The sequence below is a fragment of the Lygodium microphyllum genome, chromosome 14 (genome assembly GCF_053477565.2).
Source record: "Lygodium microphyllum isolate KBCC chromosome 14, Lygodium_microphyllum_v1.1.10, whole genome shotgun sequence".
Taxonomy (NCBI): Eukaryota; Viridiplantae; Streptophyta; class Polypodiopsida; order Schizaeales; family Lygodiaceae; genus Lygodium; species Lygodium microphyllum.
In genome coordinates this window covers 32,288,542-32,314,853 of record NC_141148.1, presented here as the reverse complement: position 1 = coordinate 32,314,853, position 26,312 = coordinate 32,288,542, and the positions used below count along the sequence as shown (strand labels likewise).

The 26,312-nt window shown below is 41.3% G+C and overlaps 1 protein-coding gene and 1 long non-coding RNA gene across 4 annotated transcripts; both read right to left on the bottom strand.

The window, feature by feature from the left end:
- Positions 1–640: 640 nt before the first annotated feature.
- On the bottom strand, positions 641–1,511 carry LOC148025467 (uncharacterized). Its single transcript, XR_015693100.1, has 3 exons — positions 1,239–1,511; positions 1,086–1,154; positions 641–989 (listed from the first exon to the last, which is right to left on the bottom strand). It is a non-coding gene; the product is annotated as an uncharacterized LOC148025467 (long non-coding RNA).
- A 1,069-nt stretch (positions 1,512–2,580) lies between these two features.
- On the bottom strand, positions 2,581–14,776 carry LOC148025466 (protein RETICULATA-RELATED 6, chloroplastic-like). Of its 3 annotated transcripts, none has more exons than XM_087692607.1 (9): positions 14,616–14,776; positions 13,349–14,154; positions 13,136–13,263; positions 6,613–6,742; positions 4,997–5,527; positions 4,786–4,893; positions 4,138–4,683; positions 3,935–4,051; positions 2,581–3,861 (listed from the first exon to the last, which is right to left on the bottom strand). In XM_087692607.1, exons 2-9 carry the CDS (start codon positions 14,084–14,086, stop codon positions 3,604–3,606), a joined length of 2,556 nt encoding a protein of 851 aa, XP_087548733.1. In that variant the 5' UTR covers positions 14,087–14,154; positions 14,616–14,776; the 3' UTR covers positions 2,581–3,603. The 3 variants fall into 3 exon arrangements, with proteins under 3 accessions (XP_087548733.1, XP_087548734.1, XP_087548735.1); XM_087692608.1 differs by having other exon boundaries at positions 13,349–14,151; positions 14,616–14,763; XM_087692609.1 differs by lacking the exon at positions 14,616–14,776 and having other exon boundaries at positions 13,136–13,274; positions 13,349–13,487.
- Positions 14,777–26,312: the final 11,536 nt, after the last annotated feature.

Sequence of the window (26,312 nt, the reverse complement as noted above, 5' to 3'; positions counted from 1 at the left end):
ATGGCGAAGATCCCTTATGCATCAACCGTCAGCAGTTTGATGTATGCCATGATAGCCACTCATCCAGATATTACCTTTGCAATTGATGTTGTGGCACATTATATAGCTACTCCTGGCAAGAAACATTGAAATGTTGTGAAGGGTATCATGCAATACCTAAAGGGCACAACAAATATGTGTATTTGCTATAGCAGCGAAGATACAAGAGTTGTGGGGTACACAAACTCCGATTATGCAGGACATGCAAATAGTAGGACGTTACTTTTCAATATGTATTCACCTATGTTGAAGGTGCTGTCTCTTGGATGTCCAAGGTTCAAAAGTGTATGGCTCTCTCTACTACTGAGGCCAAGTATGTTGCAACCACTGAGGCTTGTAAAGAGACCATATGGTTGAACCATTTGGTTCATAACCTTGGGATTGATTCTATACTTACACTGCATTCGGATTCTATGAGTGCTATTCAACTAGCCAAGAATCCGGTCTTCCATATGAAGACGAGACACATTGAGGTGAGGTATCACTTCATACGTGAGGTTGTGGAGAATAATTCTGTTGACCTTGTCAAGATCTCCACTGACAAAAATCTTGCAGATCTGCTCACGAAAAGCCTCACTATTAAGCGCTTTGCCTTCCTCGAGAGATTGATGGGCGTTAGATGAGATCATGTTTTTCCTCATCCTGTTGTACATGTGTACATTGTACTGTCTTTTTCTTTTTCTTTTCACTCGTCACTAGGACAAATTCACCTTTAAATGGGAGATTGTTGGGGTTAAAGACGCCTCTACCTAGCCGCCCATATATTGACAGTACCCGCCATTGCACACTGCAAGTGGCAAGCACCCATCACCGTCACTTTATTTTTTATTCCTTTAGTGACAGTCTGAATAAAAGAAGGCCCGATCACACATTGTGGCTGTTGAAGTTCCCATTTTCTCTCTCTTTCTTACTCTTGCTCTCTCGCCATAGCTCTTCCCGATCCTTCTCACCTTTCAAAAAGCACTAAGGATGAGAGCCAGCACGGCCAGGACCAACCAGCCTCAGTGCAAGCGCTACACACAAACTCAAAACCAGTACCTACTCACCTCCTTCCTTAGCCATTGTCAAATTTTTCCAGTCCATTCACGTCTGCGAATACCCCTGTGGAGCTGTGCCTGCCAAGGGCAGCTATGACAATGGATGAAACAAGGGTCATGAGCTTTATGTAAAATCAAGACCATCGAAGCTTGGAAAAATACCTTGCCGGATGGGGAGGGCAACCCTGAGGATCTCGGAAGTTCGGAACACAAGACCCGGATCTTCTTCTTCTTCCCCGCCCACTTCTTAGGATCGTAATAATTGACAATACGTTTATCATCACAGACTCGTCGATTTGACCTGGGATAGGGCGGCATTGATTTGCTTGATATAAGTACCTATGATCATTGGCAGATGTGTAATCCATGGCATGGAGTTTCACTCCGCTTCTTCGCCTGGCTGCGTCCACATTCTGCGGGACTCCAATAGTAGCATCTTGGCCCGTAAACTTCCTGGCACCAACGACACATCCTTTAGCGTCGACATCCTCTCGTTGCCAAGCCCAGGACGGTAGAGCCGAGCTCAAACTCCTGGTAGAAGATCGAAAATGATGGATTACTTAGGTCCCTATGTTCCTGGATAACATATGGACGCGTTAGCTAGCATCTCAAGGAATCCGTGGCTACCTGCATAATCAACTCGAGATGTTGCGGGAGAAGAACAGGTGTGAACGCCTCTTGGGTTGCTAGGGAAGGAGGATGCAATGATGCTCTTTGTGAAGAACACGTCTAAGAGAAGGGTGGTGGCGAGGAAGCATCTGTTGGTGCAAGCAATGGTTCCTTCATGCTATGGGCTATCTTTGGAGGTAGCCATGTATGGCTCCCACAATCAAATATCTGTGAGAATTATGATAGAATGTAAATAGAAATATAGACTCTCCAGATTCTCCCTTTTATTCTAGGTTCTTGGAGTCGTGAGCTTGCTTGCTGAAAGCCCTGCTTGAGAAAGAACTTTGGTTCCCTCATTGTTACCACCATCTACCATTTCATGGCAGTCCTTGACAATGTGCCTATTTTATGCACTTAAACGATGCATGTGGTATACTTTTAATGCACAATTTCACACTTTCTTGGCACCATACCAAGGAGCTTTTTATGAAAGTGCATTATTCCTAAGATACAGGTGCCGGCTGGGAGGAGGCCTCTAAGCAAAGGTTTTTCCAGGAGGAAAGGTTATGGACCTGAGATAAGTGATAAAAATAATCTGGAAGGTTAGGGAATTCTATTCGTGCACAATTCTCAGGGCTGTTAGATTCAAACAAATCACTCCATTTCTGTCGGGTTACAGCGAACTCCTAACCACCCACTTTCCACAGCAGAGGACATTTAATAGCCATCTCAATGGTTATGGGGAAGGTATCTAGCAGAGAAAACCCTACTTCCAATTGCATGCAAGTTAAGATTTATCAAGCTTATAATGCTATTCCAAAAGGGATCTTGGTCCATGCCAAAGCCCCATGAGAGCTCTTGTCAAGTAAGCTGTGAACCAATGATAAATAACTTGTTTGCAGGTGGTCACAGGATATGTACGTGAAGATCTTGGTCCATGGCAAAGCCCCATGAGAGCTCTAGTCAAGTATGCTATGAACCAATGATTTTGACCTCCTTTGGGGACGGTCACAGATTTTTTACATCTTCATGAGAGCTCTAGTCAAGTAGCATGTGATCCAATTATTAATACCTTCTTTGGGGATGGTCACAATACATATATGGAGATTCTTGTTCTAGTTTCTGCTCTCTTTCATCACTCAATTTGGAGCATTGTCCATCTGTGCTCGAACGCTATGTTGCACTTTCTTGTTTCTTGCTGCCAGACACTCATTCTCCTCCTTGCTTCCTTTTGCACTCATCTCCTCAATTGCTCTCTTTTCTGCATTGAGTCCTTCTAAAAGAATTTAAGGTTCTCCATGGTTGTGAAGTAAATTGACCCTCGGTGATTGTGCCACATAGATGACACTCCATGTCCATATCCTCAATGCAAAGGGAGATTACAATAGCCCCTGATCTGGAAGAGAAGGCTGCCTTGTAGACAGGAGAAGGCACCCAAGCTGTACCTTGCATTTGGAAGGCCTTTCAAGTGACTTCTACCAAGTCCTCATTTGATTTTTCCTATTTGCCATAAATGGTGGCGTATAGAAGACTTTCTATCTAACATAGTGACGTTTACAACACAAGCTGATTATCTGCAGGACTTCAGGTGCACAGAGTTTGTCATAACTACTGATCAAGGCATGGTTTAAACTTTTGCCAGAAAGAATAAGATCTCTTTGTCTGTTTTTTTCAGCCAGATTTACAAAAATCAGCATGCCATTATAAGGTGCAACAATCACTGGCTTCCACAAGTACATTGTACAAAGTCCAGGTACTCGATACCAGGACAGAAAAGTAATGGGTGTGGCTTCCAAAAATAGTCTGCATTACAGGTCCAATGACTAAAGTACATTTAGTCAGGAGACCTCTATTCTTAATAGGATATGGGAGAAGTCATTTCTCAATTTGTGTTATGCAATTTGTTAAATAAAGCAGCTCAGTTCCCATGCCCTCCAGCTTTGTCCACAACCTTATCTTCCTCGGAATCATCCTGAGGAACAGGCGGCTGACATTCCAATGGGGAGACATCCCAAGGGCTGGACTCGATCTTTGGATGGTCAGCCGGAAGTTCAGTCGTGCACAACTGTGCTTCCACTGGTTCAGAAGCTGGCCTAAAGCTAGAGTGCTCACCTGCTGCTGGAGGTGAGTCATTGTGTGCTTGCAAACCAGTCAGTCTTGCAAGATCCACCCATTGCTGAGAAACAATAACTTATCAGTGAAATTTTTGCAAACAAACAAGTATATTGCATGACAAGGAAGAGTCTTACCTGTGTTCCCCAGTATGAATTTGCAGTGCGTGCCACAAATGATAAGATATTTCCTGCAATAGGTTGAGATGCAAGATAATAATCTGCAATCCAGTGCTCAATAATTCCTGCTATGGCCTGCATAATCACTCTTACCATCAGTGAATATTCTAACTGCCACATAAACGAGAGATTATCACAGTATATGCTAGTAATGTAGATACCTGATACCGCAGATTGGCAGATGTTCCCAGAAAACAAGCATATACAAGTGCAGTTTTACCAACAGGAGATCTTTTATTTTGAACTTTCTCAACCTTGTTTGTGCTAATTTGCCGCTTTATGCCCAAAATTGTATTGGTAACAGTTACAGTTCCAATGCTCGCAATAAAACCTACAGAGAAGAGCTTTAGTCCACCTACTAATACAGCCAATATTCTGGCTTGCAGATCCCATTTAACGCCTGTAGTCCTCTGAAAAGCATTGTCTGGCAAGGAACCTAGTAATCCTTTCAGCCCTTCAAGCACACCAGAAGCATGAGCTTGGGTCTCAGTAGAACGAAATGAAAGTGTAGGAGCAGGTAGCCACACAGTGAAGAAGTCAACAACTGCTCCCCTAACCGTGTCTGTGATTACATAATCAAGCTCTTTGAAAAAGCGGCCTTTCCTGCGCTCATATTGGGCAATTAATGTGGTAGTGATTGAGATCGCTTCCTCAATACCAAGCCGTTGAAGAAATCGAGGATCAGCAAGCCATCTTTCCCGAAATCCCTAGATTAAGAAAAACTTTAAAGTCAGACATGGCCTATATTTCTCCATTGGTCTAATGTTCCATAGCATGCATGATATTTTTTAAAAATCAATTTTTCAAACCTGGAAATGCTGGGTCAATTCTGCTATGAATGGTTGCTTCTCCAGATCAAAGAAGTCTTTCAGCACTTCTGGTGAAATCAGACCAAGATCTATACCTGTTTGAAGATCCTACAACCCTCCCGCAAGAGAATCAAAGTACCCAATTAGAAGGACTGAGCAGCAAAACAAATTGTCATAAGCTGACCATACCAGACTTATAAAATAATGTCACCTTTGGCAAAGCATCTCTCCTTCTTCCTGCAGCATCCATTACCCGTGCAATCTCTGCTCTATCAAAGCAGTTTCTAGAACACTGCTTGGCAGCGGAGTACCACAAGAAGTCTGCCTCAGGTAGCTCTCCTTCTTTGCGTATTCGCTGCCTTTCTGGATTTAAAAGAACTACTGCTTGAGTACGTTTCTGCAACTTCTTTGATATCCTTGCAGGAATTCCGGATCCTCTAGAACCAAACAAAATGTGTGTCGCTCCTACAACTACTATTAATAACCCTGCTGATCCCCCATCTGACATGGCCTGCAAAACCACCTGTGACATAGTATGATCCTCGACTGTCCTTGCTTGGGCAAATCGATATGGACCAGGCCCAAAAGGAGCTGAAGCATTAGGTAGGACATCAGCCAATGACAACTGTTGAACCATGGAAGCAGAATTTAAACCAAAGCCGCCTCCCACAGGTGGAACATATTTCTTTTTATCAGTATCACTTAGTCCCTGCACCCCTTTAGCTTGTACAGTTCGAAGAACCTATAAGGAGAGTAGAACCATCAGAATTTGAAGCAGTCACTTGAAACAAAATCAGCACCATCAATAACAACAGAAATTCTACACCATTGGAACACCATGTACTAATATCCACGCAATAAACAAACTGACCAAAATCAGATGGGCAAAGAACAATGAAGTTGCAGGTGTGTAAAGTGTGTTCCACACATCTACACCGGAATTTTTCTTTCCCATCAAATTTTATGTGTAGTTGTAGGCACTTTATGTAATGCTTAACCCTTTATAATCAATGAGATCAATTGAAGTGTTTGTTTCCAAAGGAATCATGTAAGGGATTCCCTATACTTTCTCTAGTGTGTGGTTTGTATTGTTAGAAGTTTCTGCTGGATGAACTCTATAAAACAAGGTTATTGGCCTATATCAAAGAGGGCCACTACTGTGTCTTTGAATCACAAAGCTATTAACCCAGTTCTGCACTTCAAACAGATCTGAACGATGTGCAAGCAGTTCCCAGATGTGTGACATTGTGACACAAGCCCTTCACTAGACCTATGCACAAGATATAACCATGGTGTCAGTATTTTCTACAAAATCCTAGAGTACAAATCAGCTCATCCTCTTCTCTGCGTTAATGCAAGTGATTTAAGATGCCTTGTTTGATCGTCTGAAGAGGATTGATTCACTCCCGACAACTATACATTGTGATCAGCACCTATAGAACTTTATCACTGCAAGAAACTGGCACAGCCCAACAAAAAGCATTCACACTAATCTTTAATCTTTGTCACAACTGTCTTGAGCTAGAGTCTCCAGGATGGCAAATGCAATTGACCATCTTATGGTTCACATACTTGAATTAATATACAAATGAGCAGACATTCAACATGAGGAGTTGTAGTTCTTGACTGACATAGGTTGAGAGATGATTATCATGTAGTTATCCTTCAAAACAATTAAGTCAAATTTAGCCTCATCAATCATGTTGAACTTTTTCATCATATTTGTAGCCAACACAGTCCTTTTCCCACATGGCAGAGGACATTTTGAAGATTGAACCAGTAAAAATGACCTCAAGACACAGTGCAACATTTGGGTTGTAATGGAACCTCTAGGGGAGTTCCACCAGCCATCAGTCGAACTCCATTGTTTCGACAATACTGCAACAATGGCTGATATTCTTGCCACCGTTGGTCAGACCACTGTGGAACCAGTGCCCTCAACTCTTTATCAGAGATTCTGCAGCACAACAAGCAGATAAAGAACATAAGCCCCTCAGAAATGTGTCTCCATTTTAAGCTAAACTCCTAAATGTCCAAATCTCAAAACCAAAAGGCAAACCAAATGGCAGCTATCTTAACTTTAGAAGGCTTTAAAAATGCTACATATGTTATGAGATGGAGCAGAGACAAAGTGTCAAACATTGTTGTAGCATGCCATAGTTAAAGATGTTTAGAGCACTGCTCCCTCTCAAGAGGACCATCTTTACTTACTAGCCCATCCCAGGCCATTTATTCTATTGCCCATCCACATGGTCCTTGGTGGCAATTCATCACTCAACTCACACATTCACATAAACAACAAAACAAGGAAGATAAGAGAGACACTCAAGTTTTGGGTTGTTGGATTTCCAAATCCTTAGGATTGAACGTATATATATGACAGAACGAGGGAGAAAACTGAAAAGCAACTAGTCTTTTTCATGGACCTTAGACAGCCAAAAGTAAGATCTGATTTAAAGCCCAAAAATCACTCAATTCACTGTAAAATCTGGTGGTTGGCACCCACACCCACACACACACCTCTTGTTTAGACAGAAAAGATGCTACCCAATGCTAGTTGCACTGTCCAAAATAAGCCATCTTTGTATAACAATACTGAAGACTACTACTGAAAACTCTCTTCCATATTCTTCTCTCCTTTCTCCATCCTCTCCACTACCATTCACACCCCGCGAGGAGGACATTGCGATTCGTGGCTTTTGTATCCATCTCCACCTAACATTTTGCAGCCTACATCATCTAGCATCAGCCCTCCTCGCCTAGCATCATCATCAAGCTTTGTTTGCAGCAGATTTAGGTCATTTACAGGACGTTACACCCTCTTTATCAGCCCTACATCAGATACCTACGTTTTGGTATTTTCTTCACTCCTAAAGGGCTGTCCAGCAGTCTATTGTGCTAAGAAATGCACTTACCCACTTAAACAGCCCCAAAACATGCTTATTTTAGGCTTATTTTAGCCAAAACCCTAAAACGGGGAGCGGATCGAGAAAGTTAAGTGGGAGAGGATCTAGAACCCTAATTTTCTATAAATTGGCAGCCAGCCCTCCACTCTTTTACAATCTCGTTTTTGCAGGTTTCAAGTGTTACTAGCTTGCTGCCCACACCCCGGTCACGGAGGACATCTCAGCCCTTGCTGTTCATCACTGTTCCCTACAGTCCGGCACCTGTTTCCAGCCCTCCACACGCTGATTGCTGCTGTTTCTGCCTGGCGACTGACTACTATTCATCTACACTGCTGTCGTACAGCCTGTCACGCCAGCAAACTACTGCGTTTGCAGGCTCCAGCTACCGCCCTAACAGTTTTCTCTCTTCTGCCTGCAGTCGTTGCAGTCTTTCTCTCTCTTGCAGGCTCCATTTTTAATCTTTCTCTCTCCTGCAGGCTGTCATGCCTGCGTTTTCAATCTTTCTCTCTCCTACAGGCTCCGTTTTTAGTCTTTCTCTCTCCTCACTGCTGTCTGCATCAAATCCAGCTTCTCACTGCTGCGTTTGCTGGTGTTCGATATCCGAAGGCTGCCTTGCTGCGATTCGGGATCCATTCGGAGTCGACACACTCTCCAGCTCATTACCCCTACCCTGATCCTAGAGATACAGGAGTTCGAGGTTCAGTATTCATTCATTGCATAGTGTATTTGCTGCATAAGCATCGTATTATTAGTAGTCATATCATTTCATTTATTAACTGTGTTCATTGTCTCTGAGTTACTCTAACCCTAACCCTAACTGTGTTCTTTTTATCAGTCTGTGCTTTGTCGTACGGTTTCTGTTTATGTTTTTGTGTCAGGGTATTTTTATTTACATGGTATCAAAGCCTGGTATTCTCTGAGAAACTTAGGCCTTTGATCTGAAAGCTCTTCGCAAGAAGCAAGATTAACATTAGGTTCAAATGACTTCAAACATATCAACACCGATTTAGTCTCCAGATCAGACTATATCGAGAACCGAGCGAGAGTGGGCCGATCAGCTTGCTCCACAAAGTTCCGACATGGTGGGAGAAACATCTGAGTACATGGAAGAAAAGATAGGCAAGCTGACCTCTGAGGAATATAAACTGATCATAGCCTATCGACAAAAGAAGATTGAGGAGCTCGACCGAAGGATTGCCCTTCAAGAAAAGCTTCTAAATGAAGATATGCATGGATTTCACTCTTCACATGTTGAGCGTAAGTCTGATGATGTTGCAGGGCCGTCGAGACCTCCATCAGGGATGGACCCCCCTCTTGGAGAGCAAGATCCAGAGTATGTTCCATTTTTTCAGACTCTTCCGTCCTCTCCGGTGCAAGGTACTTTTGTGTGACATTAATGTGACATTAAAAGTGATATTTAATGTCACGTTAAGGTCATAAATATGGAATGTGACATTAAAAGTGACATTTAATGTGACATTAAGGTAAATCTAGGGGAACATGCACGAGAATGACCGTCCGGGCTCTTGGGCGCCCGAACGGGGTTAAGGGGAGCCTAGAGAGTAAGAGAGTCCAAGAATAGTAGGACTCCAGAGAAGTGGACGGCTGGCAAAGGAATCCGAGTGAGAGGTGCCAGCACTTATCTAGGCGTGGTTGGGAGGAGAAGAATCACTCGTGCTGAGAGGTTTCATTGTTTTTTCTTGTCTTTCCCGAAGCCATCTTTCATTTTGATTCATCTTTTGTGCCTTCTTCTTTTACCTCTTCTATTTTGCAATATACTGGTAGAGATCATGTGGAAGAAAGAGTCCAGTCTATTGATTACGGAAAAGGTCCTCTAGAGGACCAATTTTTGTATGTTAACACACATTGCGGGGATTATAAGAAAAAGCCAGGTAACTCTTCTTCTGTCCTTCCTTCTATTCCGTCTACCCCTATCAAAAAGAAGTACAACACGCCATTCAAGGCGATAGTGGATGTCCACAAAGATCAACATGAATCAATCTAAGAGGCTCCTCAGCACGATGTGTGGACTGCTGAGGGAATGGAGTACGGTGCTGCTTTCTGAGCTGACAAGCTTTACAGACATCACGAGCTAGTTTTAGGCGCAACCAGCTGACGGTGGGATAACTCATAAAGAGAGTCATAACCAATATGCCCTAAGCGAAAGTGCCAATATGCAATCCTTTTAACTTCGAATTGGGTGCCACAGGCTCACCAAATCAAGGGAGTTTGTGGTATCCCAACGACAAAACCATACAACCAGCCTTCCTTCTTCAAAAGGGTGGTAATAACCTAGTTATACACTAATTACAGAAAGTAATAAATTCACATAAACTGAAAATACAAATGTTACCAATTAATCTTGGATAGTAGACTACCAATTGGCTCTAAAACTGTCACCCCTTGTGATGTCACCAAACTTGATCAAATCAGCTGCTTCCTTGATCAAAGACAGCCATAAATGCTATCACCAGCTGCCATGCTTGCTCCAAATGCTATTGCCCAGTTGTGGACAGCCTTCCCAGGTTGTCACTATTAGCCTGCTCTATTTCATTCTCAGTCTGTCATCTCCTAGTTGTGAGCTCCTGTCAAAGTCTGGCAGGAGACAAAGGAGCTCTGTCAGTTTATGCGTTGCTGATTTTTGTGTGCATTCCCTTCTCGGGTGGCAGTCAGCCTTTATTGGCTGCTTTTTGTGCCAGTCGGCCAGATTAGGGCCAGTCGGCCAGTTTTAGGGCTGGGGAACTATTTATAGCTGCCCCCCCCCATCAGTCCTTCATTCTGTCCTTCAGATTCAGCGCACTCTCTCTCCTCTCCCACTCCGGCATCGGTTCTGCCCTTGTTCCCAGCCTGATCTAGTGCCCTCACTGACGCTCCAGGCTGCATGCAGGGACTGATCAGTCCATTTCAGAGTATTCAGCATCCATTTCAGTCAGTGCAGATCTTCTTCCTTCATTCTCTGCTTTCTCTCTGTCTCTCCTCCGTGTTCGTGTTTCTTCTTCCGTTGCGCACTCTCACAATCACTTGCAGCAGATGGTCCTCCTAATCAGGTCGCCTGCTGCCCTAAGGTGCTCAACTAGTTGCAAATGCTCCAAATTGGCTTGATTCAGCAGGTGACCTACTCTCCTCCTCTACCCACAGAGCTCAAAATGGACTCTCCAACCTCCCATCTACCTCTTCTCACAAGCATGGGAAGGTCTTACTGAAGAGTGGCAGCCTTCTAATTGAAATTTTCGGCCATTTTATTAATTTTCCAAAACTAACAATTTTGAAAATTAATTTCAGCATTTGTCCCTACCTAGAAAATTCTAAGTGCCCATCCACAATTAAATTGGTTAGGCCATCTTGACTCCCAAGGGATCCTAGGTATTAATTAGCCCTTGAATTGGTATTAATTAATTGATTGATTAATGCCTAGTTCCTAATGTCACCACTGACATTCAATACCCTAGGCCCGGGCCTACGCCCAAACTTGACCAGTATTACTTATTACAACCTTTGCATTTAACACCCACTATAAAGTCAGGGTCCTTGGCCCATCATTTTTGACTTACCTTACTTGCACGTCTCATGTGCACATTTGATTGATGCCTAAGCCAAATGCTAGCAAAGCATTAAAATACACATCTCCATGACAAAACTAACTCAATTGGCCATGGCATGTGAGCCTCAAGCTCCAACCTATTGAACAAAGGATTTAAGTCTACCTTACTTTAACCTAACAATGAAGCTTTTATTCTCATTCAAGTCCAAATCATGATTTCTCGCCCAATTCATGCCTAGCTTGAATAGTAATCTAGAACTAGCTTGATTATGCCTAACCCTAAGATTTGATTTAAAGCAACTAGATATGAGCTTGTTGGTCAACTCCATTTCAATATAAGATTGATCTCTTAAAGCATACTTAATGATTTTCTATAGAAAAGGGCTTTGTAACAAAGTTTAGTGGCTTAGCACATGGTAAACCAATGACGTGACCATAAATCTCGTAAATGTTAACCGCCCAACGACCTAGCCAATTTATGTAAGTAAAACGAATACAAATGGTCAATTGCATTATTGAATACCTCCCAACAAAATTTTCAGAAATAAGAGTGAATTATAATGCTAATGTAACAGTTATATATAGCACAAAAATGGGACTTCTAAGGATAAAATGTTCAAGTTTATAGCAAAGAAGGAACCATCAATAAACTATCAATAGAAAGACATCTGAATGGATGATCCTATGGAAAGATAAAAAAGAGTATGTACTAAAGTATCAAAAGCATTGTCAATCACATGTAAAATTATATGGCCCAATGAATGAAAATCTAAACAAAGAATAGAGAGTACACAACAAACTAGAGAAGTACTAAGGTTTCCTTTTTTGCAATCAAAGTGATACAATGATAACTCTATCCACCTATGCATTTTCCTAATGAAGCTAATATGGTGAGCTAGACAAATTTAGCTCACGAGCTTAATGCTTGTTGGGTGATCTCTGACTAGTGAATGGATGGTTATGGTTCTAGAAGGGTCACCTTTTATAGCCCATGAAGGTGGTAGGTAGGCACTACCAACATATCATGTTATTAACCTTCACTAGTTAGCCAAGAAATATTCCCTTGACCATCGGGTCAGGGCACTAGCACTACCCATGAAACCCCCACCTTGGATCCCCCAACCAAGGGCCATCAGCTAGACCCACATAAGTCACCTTCTTACCATCCAATCACATAGACCTCATTTGCCATGAAAATCACAACCTGACCCCCACACTCACACATGGCGTCTCCTCATAATGGGGGCCTCACAACTTAGGCACCATGGATCATTGATGGCACCTTGCAAGGGTGGGGCATTGAGCATGTCTAACTTCTAAGACCTTGTATTTGTAATGATCACTACAATCAATCATTTTGACCCATAGCACCCCACATTCATGACTCTCTACATATCAAAACTACGATTTCCTTTTAAAGAATCCTCATACCATGGCACTAAATGAAAGTAATTTACTTGCATACATAATCACAACCCAACCCCCAAACACATGGCTTCTCCTCATAATGGGGCCCTTACAAGTTTAGCACCATGGGTCATTGATGGCACCTTGCAAGGGTGGGGCATTGAGCATGTCTAACTTCTATTCATATTGATCAATCAATCATTTCGACCCATAGCACCTCACATTCACGACTCCCTACATATCAAAACTACTTTTTCATTTTAAAGAATTCTAACACCATGGTGCTAAATGAAAGAAATTTACTTACACACATAAAGTAGATTGCTGCTCGAGAGCATTCCAAGGGCTTTTTGAAAATATGAGCTTCAGAACAGAATAATTAAATTCTATGGCCTTAAAAGAAATGCCATACTTGCAGCTTACACAGGTCCATACCATATCTAGTGAACCATATTAAGTTTTATTTAGATCTACATGCTTGTAGATGTCAGCTAACCTTTTGCTCATGTAAGCATTCAGCTGCTGCTGAAGGGTGCAAGGAAATGCCTCTAAAGCAAGTGAAACAGGACGCTGCTGCTCAAAGCATTTGTCTCTCAGCATCCGTACTATTTCAAGTTCAAGTACCTGCCAGCTGACTGATACCTTGTGAAAAGCTAAACCACATAAATGCAAAGAACATGTAAACTCAATACACTTCAATTAGTTGTACCTTGTCATCTGGATCAGGAACACTCTCTGCCTCTCCAAGATAAACTACACGAGCAGCCAAAAGTTTCTGCCACACACGCCCCTTATCTTTCCCTACAGCTATTGGTTCACCCAAAACTGATGCATCATAGATCCTGGATGCACTAGCCTTTTCTGAAGGCTCAGCAAGTGGTGATGGTGTGGGTTCACTTGTTGGCAAGCTCCCATTTGTAGCTGCAGGCATAGGAGTAGTGGCTGCTAAAGTTTTTCTTGCCTCGATTGACATGACCATAACTAAACCACTGATGGCGAATTTTGTTAGGAAGTCTCTTCTGCCATCCACCAATGGCTCTTTGCTTGCTTCTGTGTTTGCACTATATTGCTCTTTGGTTGTAAAGTGGCAAAAACCAGCCTCTTCATCCATTACAAGATCCCCCTGCAAATTTAGGTTTGCAGCGTCTGGTCCAGCACAAGATGGCATTTGTCTCACTCTAGAACTGCATGTTGTCGCATGCTCGGCTTTGTTTTCGAATCCTTGCATTGCACAAGGGCATGTTGAGACTGTACCTAGCTTGTTTCTGCAGAAGGAATTTCCCTTGCGCCCATATCTCAGCTTTTGATGAACCCTTCGTTTGAATGATTTGCGACAGTTACAAGCATGGGTCACAATGCACGCCTTTTCATCTGGTCTCCTTAGTGATTCTGTGGTTCTCTGCTGGAAGCTAGCAGCTGCCACTGGTGAAACAACAGCAGTGGCCATATGCTCTTGCAGGAGCAAAGGCCAGTTCTATTTGCGCTCACTCTGAAGGATATACATACGTTGTCCTGCTGTAACATGAAATCACAAGATAGAGAGAAATCACCAGATGGACAGAAATAACATGAAAATAGAAGGAATTAGTCCAGCAAAAGAAGCTTCATGTCTCAATTTTAGAGAAATATTCGCAACTGTACAACGATTGTAGAGAAATTGTAGTCACTGTACAGCGATTTCAAAGACATTATTTCCATCGTGCAGCGAATTTAGACAAGCATGTCCTTTCAACAATAATTTTATAGGCATATTTCCTTCCTGTAACAGCATGAGGCAATCAGCTGCGAAGCACTACGACGCCTACATAAGCTTAGAAACAAGAAGAACTTTACCATTTTAGCACAACAATGCCGCAAATGTGTCTGTTTTACAAGCAGGCATGACTTTATAGATAGATTTCCTTCCTATAACGGCATGAGGCAATCGGCTGCGAAGCGATGACGGCTACATAAGCTTAGAAATAAGAAGAACTTACCAGAGCACAATAATGGCGGAAGCTTTTCTGTTGTCTGAGCGGGCAATGAATGGTATCAGCACCTGCACGAAGCGAATACGAGAGGTACTCTGAGAGAGAGAGAGAGAGAGAGAGAGGGCGCTGTGCTTTTGTCTGGAGCGAAGTGGCTCGATCCAATCCGATTTGATCATTTGCATCCGCTTTTTCTTTCTGTCTGACGTGGCATCTCTTACGTGGCAGGCCTTCTGCCACGCTTCGAGATAGGGAGAGACTTGCTGCCACTTGGTCTTCCCCGCCGTCTCTCTCTCCCTCTGTAGGTCCTACATGTTCACAGTCACACGGCTCAAAGCCCCTCTTACGTGAGATACTCCACGTAGCCTATAAAAAGGTTACCATAGTTTACACTTTAGTGAGGTAGCCACTCAACTCAGTTCAAAGTGAGCAAAAACTATATTCATTCTTCATAATCAACTCCATTGTTAAAGCACTGCTACTCACCATGTGGAGCTTTCATATTGGGTTTTTTTTTTCAACTCTAACATAGTTGCTTTGTGATGCTCCATCCTCATTAGACATGCGCTACGTATGCGTCAATTTTCACTACATTGAATCACTTTTGTTGAGCTGATCATTAATTGTGATAGTTACCTAGTTTGTCATATGTGCCGACTATTATGCACGCTTCCTGAATTCTGAATTCAGATGAAGTTGTAGACAAATTTCGACTATAATGCTCACATTGTGAATTACAAAAATCTCATGAGCTTTTGCGGAGGGTGAGGGATCAGCACACTTAGCTCAGTGGGGTTGGGGATGAGGGGTTGCGAGCAAAAGCTCGTGATGCTCAACACTATAGGGAAAAAACAAGATCTTTTCCCACATGAGAGAATGTCAAAAACTTCTTGTGTAAGAGGGCTTTCCCATAGGCACTTCCAAAAACAACTTCGCAATGTCTCGAGGACTTGTTAAGATAAGAGATTAGCAAGGTTCAAAGATTTACTTTAAGGTGAGAGAACAATCTAATTGTCAACAAAAAAGAAAGCCTACTACAAATACCAATTGACATTTAAATACTTTGGCTAATTTTGAGCATAATGTGTACTACTTACCCAACCCACTAAGCACATTTCATATTGTTGGTGTTATTGCAAGGCTCACCAAGCTACACCTCACTCACTTTATGTTTTCTATTAGCAAAATATGGAGCACCAATGTGATACTCCCTTTTTTACTCACAAAATGCAAAAGGGATCAAGTTACACTTATCACATAGTCACACCTTAGTGAAACCATTTTCACAAATATACATCTAAAGGTCAAGCAAGCAATTACATATCATCATATATCACAACTAAGATACTCATAAGGAATGTGCAAAGGACATTAAAATACATGCACAAGTGCAAGCATTCGTATAATGTCCATACTTCATACTATATACAGACCAACCATAATTATACACGTACATGTTAATCCATCATCAAACATGTATGTGCCATTCTATGCAAATAAGTTTTACTCTTACTCATGCTTTTATGCATCTTCGATGTCCATACATTGAAACAAACATGCATGTACACTCACAGACATACAAACACTCAAATGGGCATGTAAAACTTATGGTTTGGATGGAAAATAATTTTCTGGACAAAGTTTGGAGAGTGTGAGCCTTAGAGGGTTGAGAGGGGGAAGTCTCACCATTTGCTGTAACACACTCAAAGTAGGCAATTTGCCTTAATACCAAACTAGTTGGTCAAGCCAACATTGTTGTTAGATCCCTCTAACCATGCTTCGCAAGGTTAGTGTAATCACAAAGCTTATGAGGGAACTTCTTATTCGTTTTGCATTTATGTGGGCAAGAAGAAGCAATCATGCACAGTTGCTTCCCTTTTCTCATACAAAAGGATAGATACCACAATAAATATTGCAAGAGGTAAACAACTATATTTTTTATATAAACTCAAATTCACTTTTACATACTAGAAACTTGGATGTGAGTTCTTATTGCTTTATGGTGACATGGTCTTATTATTTTGTCATAGTCCAAAGGGATAGTCAAGACTATGTAATAACTTCCATATTCCACTTAGATGTACACCCAAATGTACATGTCCATATTCCACCTAGAGATTTATCTCACATGGACACACATGTACAATTTTAGCTAGTATAATGTTCATTATCACTATCAATGTATTGAACTACAACCAAGGTACTTGAACTAATGAATTCCTCATCAATAAAAGATCATAATAAACGAATATGCATGACCAAGCAAGTTTCTTCCTCTTATCAAATGTTATTTCTAGTGGAACAAACATTGAGATTAGAAATGATTGTAATAAGAATTAGATTGGGCAATTCATTATCTGTGTGAGGCATCATTTTACTCCATGCATACCCATAGAGATAAAGCATGCTTTTAATTAATTACCATTTTGTCTATAGGACTTGCTAATAGTGCCTCATGGGGTTATCATTGCAAAGCTCACAAAGCTTGGGCTCACTTTCTTCACATTTTTTTGACTTCCCTTTTGCAAAAAGTTATAAATATAATGCTTTGGTACATTAGAGAAAGAGATACACTCAAGGAGAGACTAAGACATAGTCATGTCATCGCAAAAGATTACCCTTTGATACTTTAAATCGTCTCTTCTTGAATGCTTTTCCTTCTAAATATGTCATGTTCATTTATATCTACTAGCATTCCGTGCGTGCTTCGCGCACGGGAACGCTAGGCCGCTTCGCGGCAGCTTCGCATGCAACTTTGCTCAATAATCCATTTCTCCTCTTTCTCCCTCCTATTTCCCCTCTCCATTTCCAATATGATATATATATATATATATATATCTCTCTCTCTCTCTCCCCAATTCTCTCTAAGCACCCTCTCTCTCTGTCTCACACACACACACACACACCAAACTTAAAACTAAAAGTAGTTTATAAAATTTGTAACACAAAATGCCAGACATAGAAACAATCTCTTCCATGCACCATACATACAAACTTTCCTCTCGACATCAATGTAAGCAATCATATGCTTGCATGCGTGATACTTAGAAACAACAAAGTAATACTGAAACGGGTCATAATCGAGACAAAGACCAAGTAGCACGAAAAGAATTTCTCTAAGAGACCTAGTGAAAATGAAGCCACAAAGGTCAAGTATAAGGCACACGAGTGTTTCCAAGCACCATAGGCAAATGGTCGATGCCAACAAAAAAAGACAATGTCTCCAAGACGCCTAATAGAAATAAAGCTTCCTCTTCTTTAAGTAATCATTAACAAAATCTTCCTTGTTGAGCAAAACATGTGAAGGCGAAGTAGGGAATGATCCCATAGTTTCCATTGGTAATCGTATGGGCGATGCAATAGTCCTACCTCTCTCTTTACCACCTACATTGGAACAAAAATCACAATATAAGTACGTGGAACAACAACGCTACACTGAAACAGTTCATAATTGAGACAAAAACCAAGCACCACAAAAAGAATTTCTATAAGGGACCTAGTCAAAATGAACCCACAAAGGCCAAGCATAAGGCACCAGAGTGTTTCCACGTACCATAGACAAATGGCCGATGCCAACAAAAAAAAGATAATGTCTCCAAGACACCTAATGGAAAGAAAGCTTCCTTTTCTTTGAGGAATCATTAACAAAATCCTCCTCCTTGAGCAAAATATGTGAAGGCGAAGCAAGGAACGATCCCACAGTTTCCATTGGAAATCGCATGGGTGATGCAATGGTCCTACCTCTCTCTCTACCACCTACATTGGAACAAAAATTACAATATAAGTATGTGGAACAACTAACAAAGAGCATTTCATCCCAACAATAATAATACATGGTCGAATATTTGTGAACCATTCCGTAGGTACTGACAAACATTGATGCAGCGTCACAAAACAACCCAAATCCTTAAACCCATACTTGAACCAATGCCTCAGTATCTTATCAGTATGAGAGCGTTGAAATCTCTTCTTATGGTCAACTTGGTACATATGCACCCGAAAACATTGCATGTATCCACAATGTACAACTTCAATAAAAACTGGGAGCTTGATATCAATATTAACATCATCATATAAATGTTCGATGACCCTTGCAAGTGTCCTTCTTATGATATCATTAGGAGCTACAGTGAGCAACGTGCACTGTAGCTCCTTTTGATCGTCAGAAGCTGGGTAATAGTGCCACTCTAGGGTAGGCATTTGCAAAAGTTAAATAAATAGTAAAATATGAAAAAAAAAAACTTCCAAGAGAGTATATGCCAACCAAACAGGGCATAGAGAGCAATTCACATATATGCAAAACTAGCGTCCCTACATGGTTGTCAATAACTACATCTCCACAAAGAAAGCAATAGAGAGCAATTCACATATATACAAAACCAATGTCCCTACATGGTCGTCAATAACTACATCTCCGCAAAGAAAACAATGCACATTATTGCAGATTTCGAAGAACATCCTTGTATACAATGTTTGTGGTCATATCTCCATCCTCTTCACCCAATAACACTTTCACACCATGCGAAGATTTTATCCTTGAAAATGCAAAATACAACTGACCATGTGTAATATTGGTGCCTTTAGATAAAGCCCAACAATGAACTAAGTTTGCCCCTGTGACTTGTTGATGTCATAGCGAATGCCAACCGAATGGGAAACTGTCTCTGCTTCATAGTAAATGGCAATTGTGTAGCATTCAAAACAAAAGTAATTTGAGGAATAAAAACTCGTTCGCCCACATTTGCCCCTGTTATTATCTGAGCATCTATCACTTTCATATTGAAAGCTCTACATAACAATCGCATACCATTACAGATACCCCTTCCTGGGTTTAGGTTTCTAAGAATAATAATAGGTGCATTTATCTTCAGTAAGAATAAATGAGGAGAAAATCCATTTCCAAGGTCCAATGTATTTAAATACTCAACAGAGTACAAAAATGAGTTGTCGATCTCTGTAATCGAATCTGCACTATAATATTGCCTGACCTCCCCTGGCATTAGTTGCAATGCACGATCATTCAAAGTAGCCACCTCTGTATTCCGCGAGGCAAGTATAGCCCCCTCACTAAAATACAATGTGTAGTCACCCACATTGGACATGTCATTGTAGACACTATCAATAGACTGCCCTTTTAATACCATGCTAGGTGGAACACATAATTTATCACAACTTTTGGTAATACCCACTCCATCCCCTATTTCTTGAATCCAACAGATGAACCCATTGTCCACCTCACTACCAGTTGTCAACACTCGCATATTGTCAGATAGCCTTAGCACCCTTATGTAACGCTACAAATCAAAGTAACACAATGCAGCATTAACAATATCCTCACGTGTTCCCTTTACCACAACCGGAAATACCTGCCTAAAATCCCCTCCAAACAAAATAACTTTTTCACCGAATGGCTTATCACAACTCATAACATCTCTTAGAGTTCTATCAACCGCTTCAAAGGCATATCGATGGGTCATAGGAGCCTCATCCTACAAAATAAAGCTTGTTTGTCTTAATAACTGAGCAAGGTCACTTTGAATAGGAATATTGCAAGTGGATCGATTATTTAATTCTACTGGGATGTGGTAAAAGAAAGGCAGCAATGCCACATGATGTTGTTGCCAGCACTATACCACTGCCACTGCACACCTTCGCAAGTAAACATTTATATAGGAAAGTCTTCCCAAAACCCACCAAGACCATCCAAAAAGAATACATCCCCGGTATCTATATCAACAGCATCCATGACTGCACTAAAGGCAATTCTTTGTCCCTCATTCAACATTCCCTCCATGGATTCAGAAACCCTATGTTGTTCTGATATGTTATATGCATATTCATCTTGCAAAAGAGGGTTAGCATGCAGTTGTGAGTTTGGTTGATGAGGTTCAACTAACCCATCAAAATCAGAGAGTCTTCATCCTACATGACGCAAAAGGTCTAGCAAATGCAACAAAGCCATGTTAGATACCTCATGTTGCAGAACACCAAGAGAGGCATACACGTGTTGTAGCTGCAATCTATACATGATATCCTCTACCATTGGCACCAAAAATCTTTCCCATAGATGGCCAGGCCGAGCTGGCTCACAAAAGACCAAAATTGCAATAAACAAAGTACGGAGTCGAGCACTAGTTTGCACAGAGGTAGGTTCTTCTAAGCACACAACATATTCATCATCACTCTCAAACATGCCCCTTGCGATGCAAGCATCCCTAAAAGTATCATAGATCACACTATCAACAGTATGCAAATCTTCAAAGGAAGTACATCCCCAACACTCTATTAAAAGCATCCGCAAATAGTAGAGCTCACCACAGGTAGGCACCACAAAATACATCTGACCACATGTATTCCCACGCTTCCTCCTAGTCCACATCTTATGTCGTGCATTCCACACCCAATACACTGGAAAGTCCTGATAGCAAATAATCCTAGCCTCTGGATGAACGCGGTTGCACACAAACCATTCAGTAAGAGTAGTTTTCTGGAGGCCTTCATTTCGCACAACATCTGGTATACTATTTGTATCCCCAAACACCACATTGTTCTCACCAGGTAAGTGTACCTGCAACCGTTGTATATCAGGCTTTTCATCGTGCAATGCATAATCATAGATCCGCCAACATGCCTCAGAGGCAAAAACATATCATGCATCCAAATAACTTTGTATCTCGTCCACCTCGTGAACATCGCCACCATTCCGGATTGAATCAACCCCAATAGAAAATTTAACGGTTGCACAGTCGTGCCCCTTGTACACATACTTATACAAATACTCAACAGCTACAATTGTCGAGCACACCTCCACATTTATGTGTGCATTGTATTTCTTACTCAATAATGGATTATATGGAACAATCCATTGATTATTAATAACATTACCATTTATGATCACAGATTTTCCATCATCTCGTCTTCGATAGATGGGATAGCCAGAACTATCAACCGTTGTCATGCCCACTAATTTTCACGGGTAATCTTTAGTACATCTACCCTTGTCCATACAGGGACTCTTGGGGTTCAATCCTTCGCAAGGGCCATGAATGTTGCACTTTGAAATTGTCTCAAATAAGGCTGGAAACTTAACTCTATCGGGCAACTCAGCACAAACCAATCTATCGTAGTGACATGCTTCAAAAGGTTTGAAAGACGGCTCTAAAATTAGCAAAGTATGAGAATGTGGTAGCCCCCTCTTTTGGAATTCAATCACAGTAACATAGCCTGTAACCTTTCCAAAGAGATCCTTCCACAACAACGTGTACATTAAATCAGCATGCTTTTTATGAAACATGCGAGCAATCAAATCCGGACGGTCATAAGCACTTTGCCCATGCAATAAAGCATTAGTTATCTCCAACCACTTTGGATTGCATGTCATTGTTATAAAAAGGTCAGGTTTTCCCTTGCATCGCACTACAGCCATGGCATCCTGATATAATTGATACATGTGCCTTGGCCCACCTGTGAATGATGACAGTAAAACTATCCTCTTGCCAACAGAGGCACCAACAATCTGCATTGGCCCATTATCGTTTTCCCCCACCATGTCTGCCAAGCCTTTGTAGGCCTTCGATCGCAACACTGATTGATTCTGGCGACACCAAGTTAACCTGCACTGCTCTATACTACAATAAGCATCAACAATAAATTGTTGCAATAGTCGACCAGCACACAATATGCACACCTCAGTATCTTTGCGCACTTGAAGACGGAATGCATAAAATTGCATTTGGGTTACACAATTTCTATTGGACAATTCATATATGTTAACAGGAACACTAACATTACGGTAGGGAACCTTTACATGCCAACCATAATCTCCCATAGGAAAAAGGAGGACATATAGCATTGGCATATATGCTCTATGCAAGTTTGAAATAGCAATACATCGACCACCCCGAGTGTAAACATGAATATCCTGATGATCAAGAGTATTCTCGTCACCATGCCCTGGCATGATAGCTGCAACCTCAGTTGCTACAAGAGCAGAGTATTGTTTATTGGTTCTTTGAACACCAAAAATACTCATTCTTAGTTCTTGCACATGATTATTTTGCAATTGCAAACCCACTGATCTAAAAGCATGTGCATATATGTTGTGTCGATGCATCATACATTGAAGCTGCCCTAGCAAATTTGGTAATAAATCATGCATAACCCCCAACCTATTAAGCAACTCATGCTCGGTATCATAAACATAGAGTTGTGCAAATATTGGCCTTTCTTGACGCTGCACATCAGGAAGCAAAGACCTATATGGTGATAAATAGAGCAATGCACTCTAAAGGTGTAACCATTCCCAATAATAGGTAGCTCATCAACATTAGCTCCGAGTGATACAAATGCAAGAGCACTGTTTGTATGCTTGTATGTTGTTTTTAAATATCCTACTCTGAGGGTGCATACCATGCAACAAATCATGCAATGGCTGTGGTGGACGTTGCAATGGTGGCAACATTTTTCATTTCGACAACAGTGCCTTCCAAACAAAATAAGCAAAATCGACCCTTGCACCCGAGTCTCGCATCTCCACAACTTAGCTGAACACCTTTCACACATTACACAAAGACTTCCCATGGAATGCACATCTGGCTCTTGAAATAACAGTATTGACCTTGCTGGGTGAACATCCGTTGCAGGCAAAGCATTTAAAATGGAGCACAATCCACCACTCTGGGGATAAAAAACAGCAATATTATGAACACGTGACTCATTAACCACGGAGTTTTCCACATTGTGGTGATTCCCAAAATCTAAACCAACATGCTGTTCAACTGGCTCATTATCCCCATTTACAAATTCAACACGGCGAGACATACTCTCACGAATCACTCCATTAAGATTTCCCCATTCTGGCACTTAGACATTGAAACATTATTAATGTGTGACTCAATAATCACATGATTAAGACCATTGCAACCACCCACTGATGGCAAAGCATTCGTCAAATCCACACCAAACTGTCGCGGGGCTTGAAATCCCTTAATGGTTCTATATCCGTTGATGGAAAAACATTAGCCATGTCTATACCAAACCGTGGTTGGCCTAGTTCATGATGACCACTTAGAAACTCTTGATGAAACGTCAGGTTTTCAATATCTCTACGAATGGGTCTACCACGATCTAAAATCCCTTTCCGAGCCCTGAGCCGAGCAACCTGCCGTTGCTCATACCTTGTGGATGCAAGCATGTCCCTACGAACATGCATCACATAGTCTCTGCCAGTTGCTCGATGCGAACACCCCATATTGATCGGATGGCCACAAAACATGTTATCAACGTATAGACACATTTACTATTTAAATATCTAAATATTAAGATTAAATATCAAGACACAAAACCACTACCACCGTATTTGAGTTAGTGCCTACAACCCAGTCAATGTATTTGTCTACAAAGACATTGTGCCCGCCCATGAGAGAGAGAGAGAGAGAGAGAGAGAGAGAGAGAGAGAGAGAGAGTGTGTGTGTGTGTGTGTGTGTGTGTGTGTGTGTGTGTGGTTGTTGAGATAGAAGTAACCTTGGTAATAAACACATGCACAATTAATCCATTTCAATTAACTAACAAAAGAAAGTAAACATGCAACCACTGAAACGGTTATCAACACACTTTATCAAAGGCATGGTTTGATTTCAAAACTAAATGTATTGCGTGCATTCAATGTATGCAATATATCGAATGTAAATATACTAATCATCATTGGACTATCAAATCTGCTCCATGTAAATCTCAAGAAAGAGACATCACGTTATACACACTCAATACATTTTACTCAAATACGCTTTGTTATATCAAAAGTGTTACACATCTTAGCACATTCCACATAGGCTTTACAAAAAGGAAGCATATATTATCATAAAAAGTGCTAGCCCACACACTTTAAAATACGCAAGACAATCCGAACCTATAAGTTCCAACCTAAGCAATTCTTGACTTATACAAAGAGATCCTTCCGCAACACATCCGTTACACATAGTCTCCTTAGATGCAACCGTTCATCTGATGGCTCAATTGTTGCAACAAAGCATTAAACCTACTACCATTCATTTGAAACTACAAGAACGGTAATCGACAACCCCTCTGACAGATCAAAGGTTCGTGGTCATCTCCAAGCCCCCAAACCAAAGCCCACATATCATTCACCAGTAGATTCATTAATCTACTTGTCTGAGAAAAAATTGCTAAAAGTGCCCTTACTTCACCACCTAGATCAGTCGACACTTGCTAGAGAACACCTTGTGTGTGCTTTGTCTCACACACAATACCATACAAACCTAGCAACATGCATCTCTTGTCCCCTTGCCACCTCTTTCATTTTTTACACATTCATTCTATTAGAGCCCATAAGTTGGCTGCAATGAAACATATAAACAATCATCTCCAAAAATATATATAGTAGCACTTTGATGCAATCACAATTAAAGAAACTATCTTCCATACCCATGCGAATGGCTCCAAGCTGGCAAGCGTCGAAGAGATGATATCGTTGCCATTTTGTTTAATTCAACTAAATCCACTACATTCAATGGAGTCGAAAGCACTATGTCGGGAATATCTCCTATGGCTTTGCTTTGTTCCATGGCTACACCAAACTTTAAAGAGAACATAAGAGTTGCACAACAAATAAATCTCAAAGCTATTCGCACACCAAACTTCAAGACATGAGCAATAGACGCATTCGCAACCACGAACCCTAAATGCATGAAAGAATATATGTATGCTATGCATGAGTGCTATCATGCACACATGGCACTCACCAAGTACCAGCCACGCATTGCCTAAAGGCCCTTCCAATGGATCTTCATTCACATACATCAGCACAATCTTGAGAGAAAAGAACATGTCATATACAGGAAGGTGTCCCCAGCCTCGAAATACTTATTGGTGCCAATCCCATAGGACACACAATAACTTACTAACTCACATTTGCAACCACAAACTCTAAATGCATGAAAGAATATATGTACGCTACGCATGAGTGCTATCATGCACACATGGCACTCACCAAGTACTAGCCACGCATTGCCTAAAGGCCCTACCAATGGATCTTCATTCACGTACATCAGCACAATCTTGAGAGAAAAGAACATGTCCTATATAGGAAGGTGTCCCCAGTCTCGAAATACTTATTGATGCCAATCCCATAGGACACACAATAACTTACCAACTCACATTCGCAACCACAAACCCTAAATGCATGAAAGAATATATGTACACTATGCATGAGTATTATCATGCACACATGGCACTCACCAAGTACCAGCCATGCATTGCCTAAAGGCCCTGCCAATGGATCTTCATTCATGTACATCTGCACAATCTTGAGAGAAAAGAACGTGTCCTATACAGGAAGGTGTCCCTAGTCTCAAAATACTTATTGGTGCCAATCCCATAGGACTCACAATAACGAAGAGAGAGAGGCATATGTACAAACCCGCTAAGAGAGAGAGAGGCATATGTACCCTGATTGCTGAAACCAAACTATACAAAGCGTGAGACACAGTGAGGGAGCCACACATAAGCCACCTAAATATGAGTGAGAGAGAGAGAGAGAGAGGGAGGGGGAAGGGGAAGGGAGGCATATGTACTCTAATTGCAAAACCAAACTATACAAAACATCCCAACATATCAAAGCTTCAATCATTCTATGTATCTAATCCAATCTAAGTTACAAAAGTACATTAGCAAAATTGCTTAGTAATC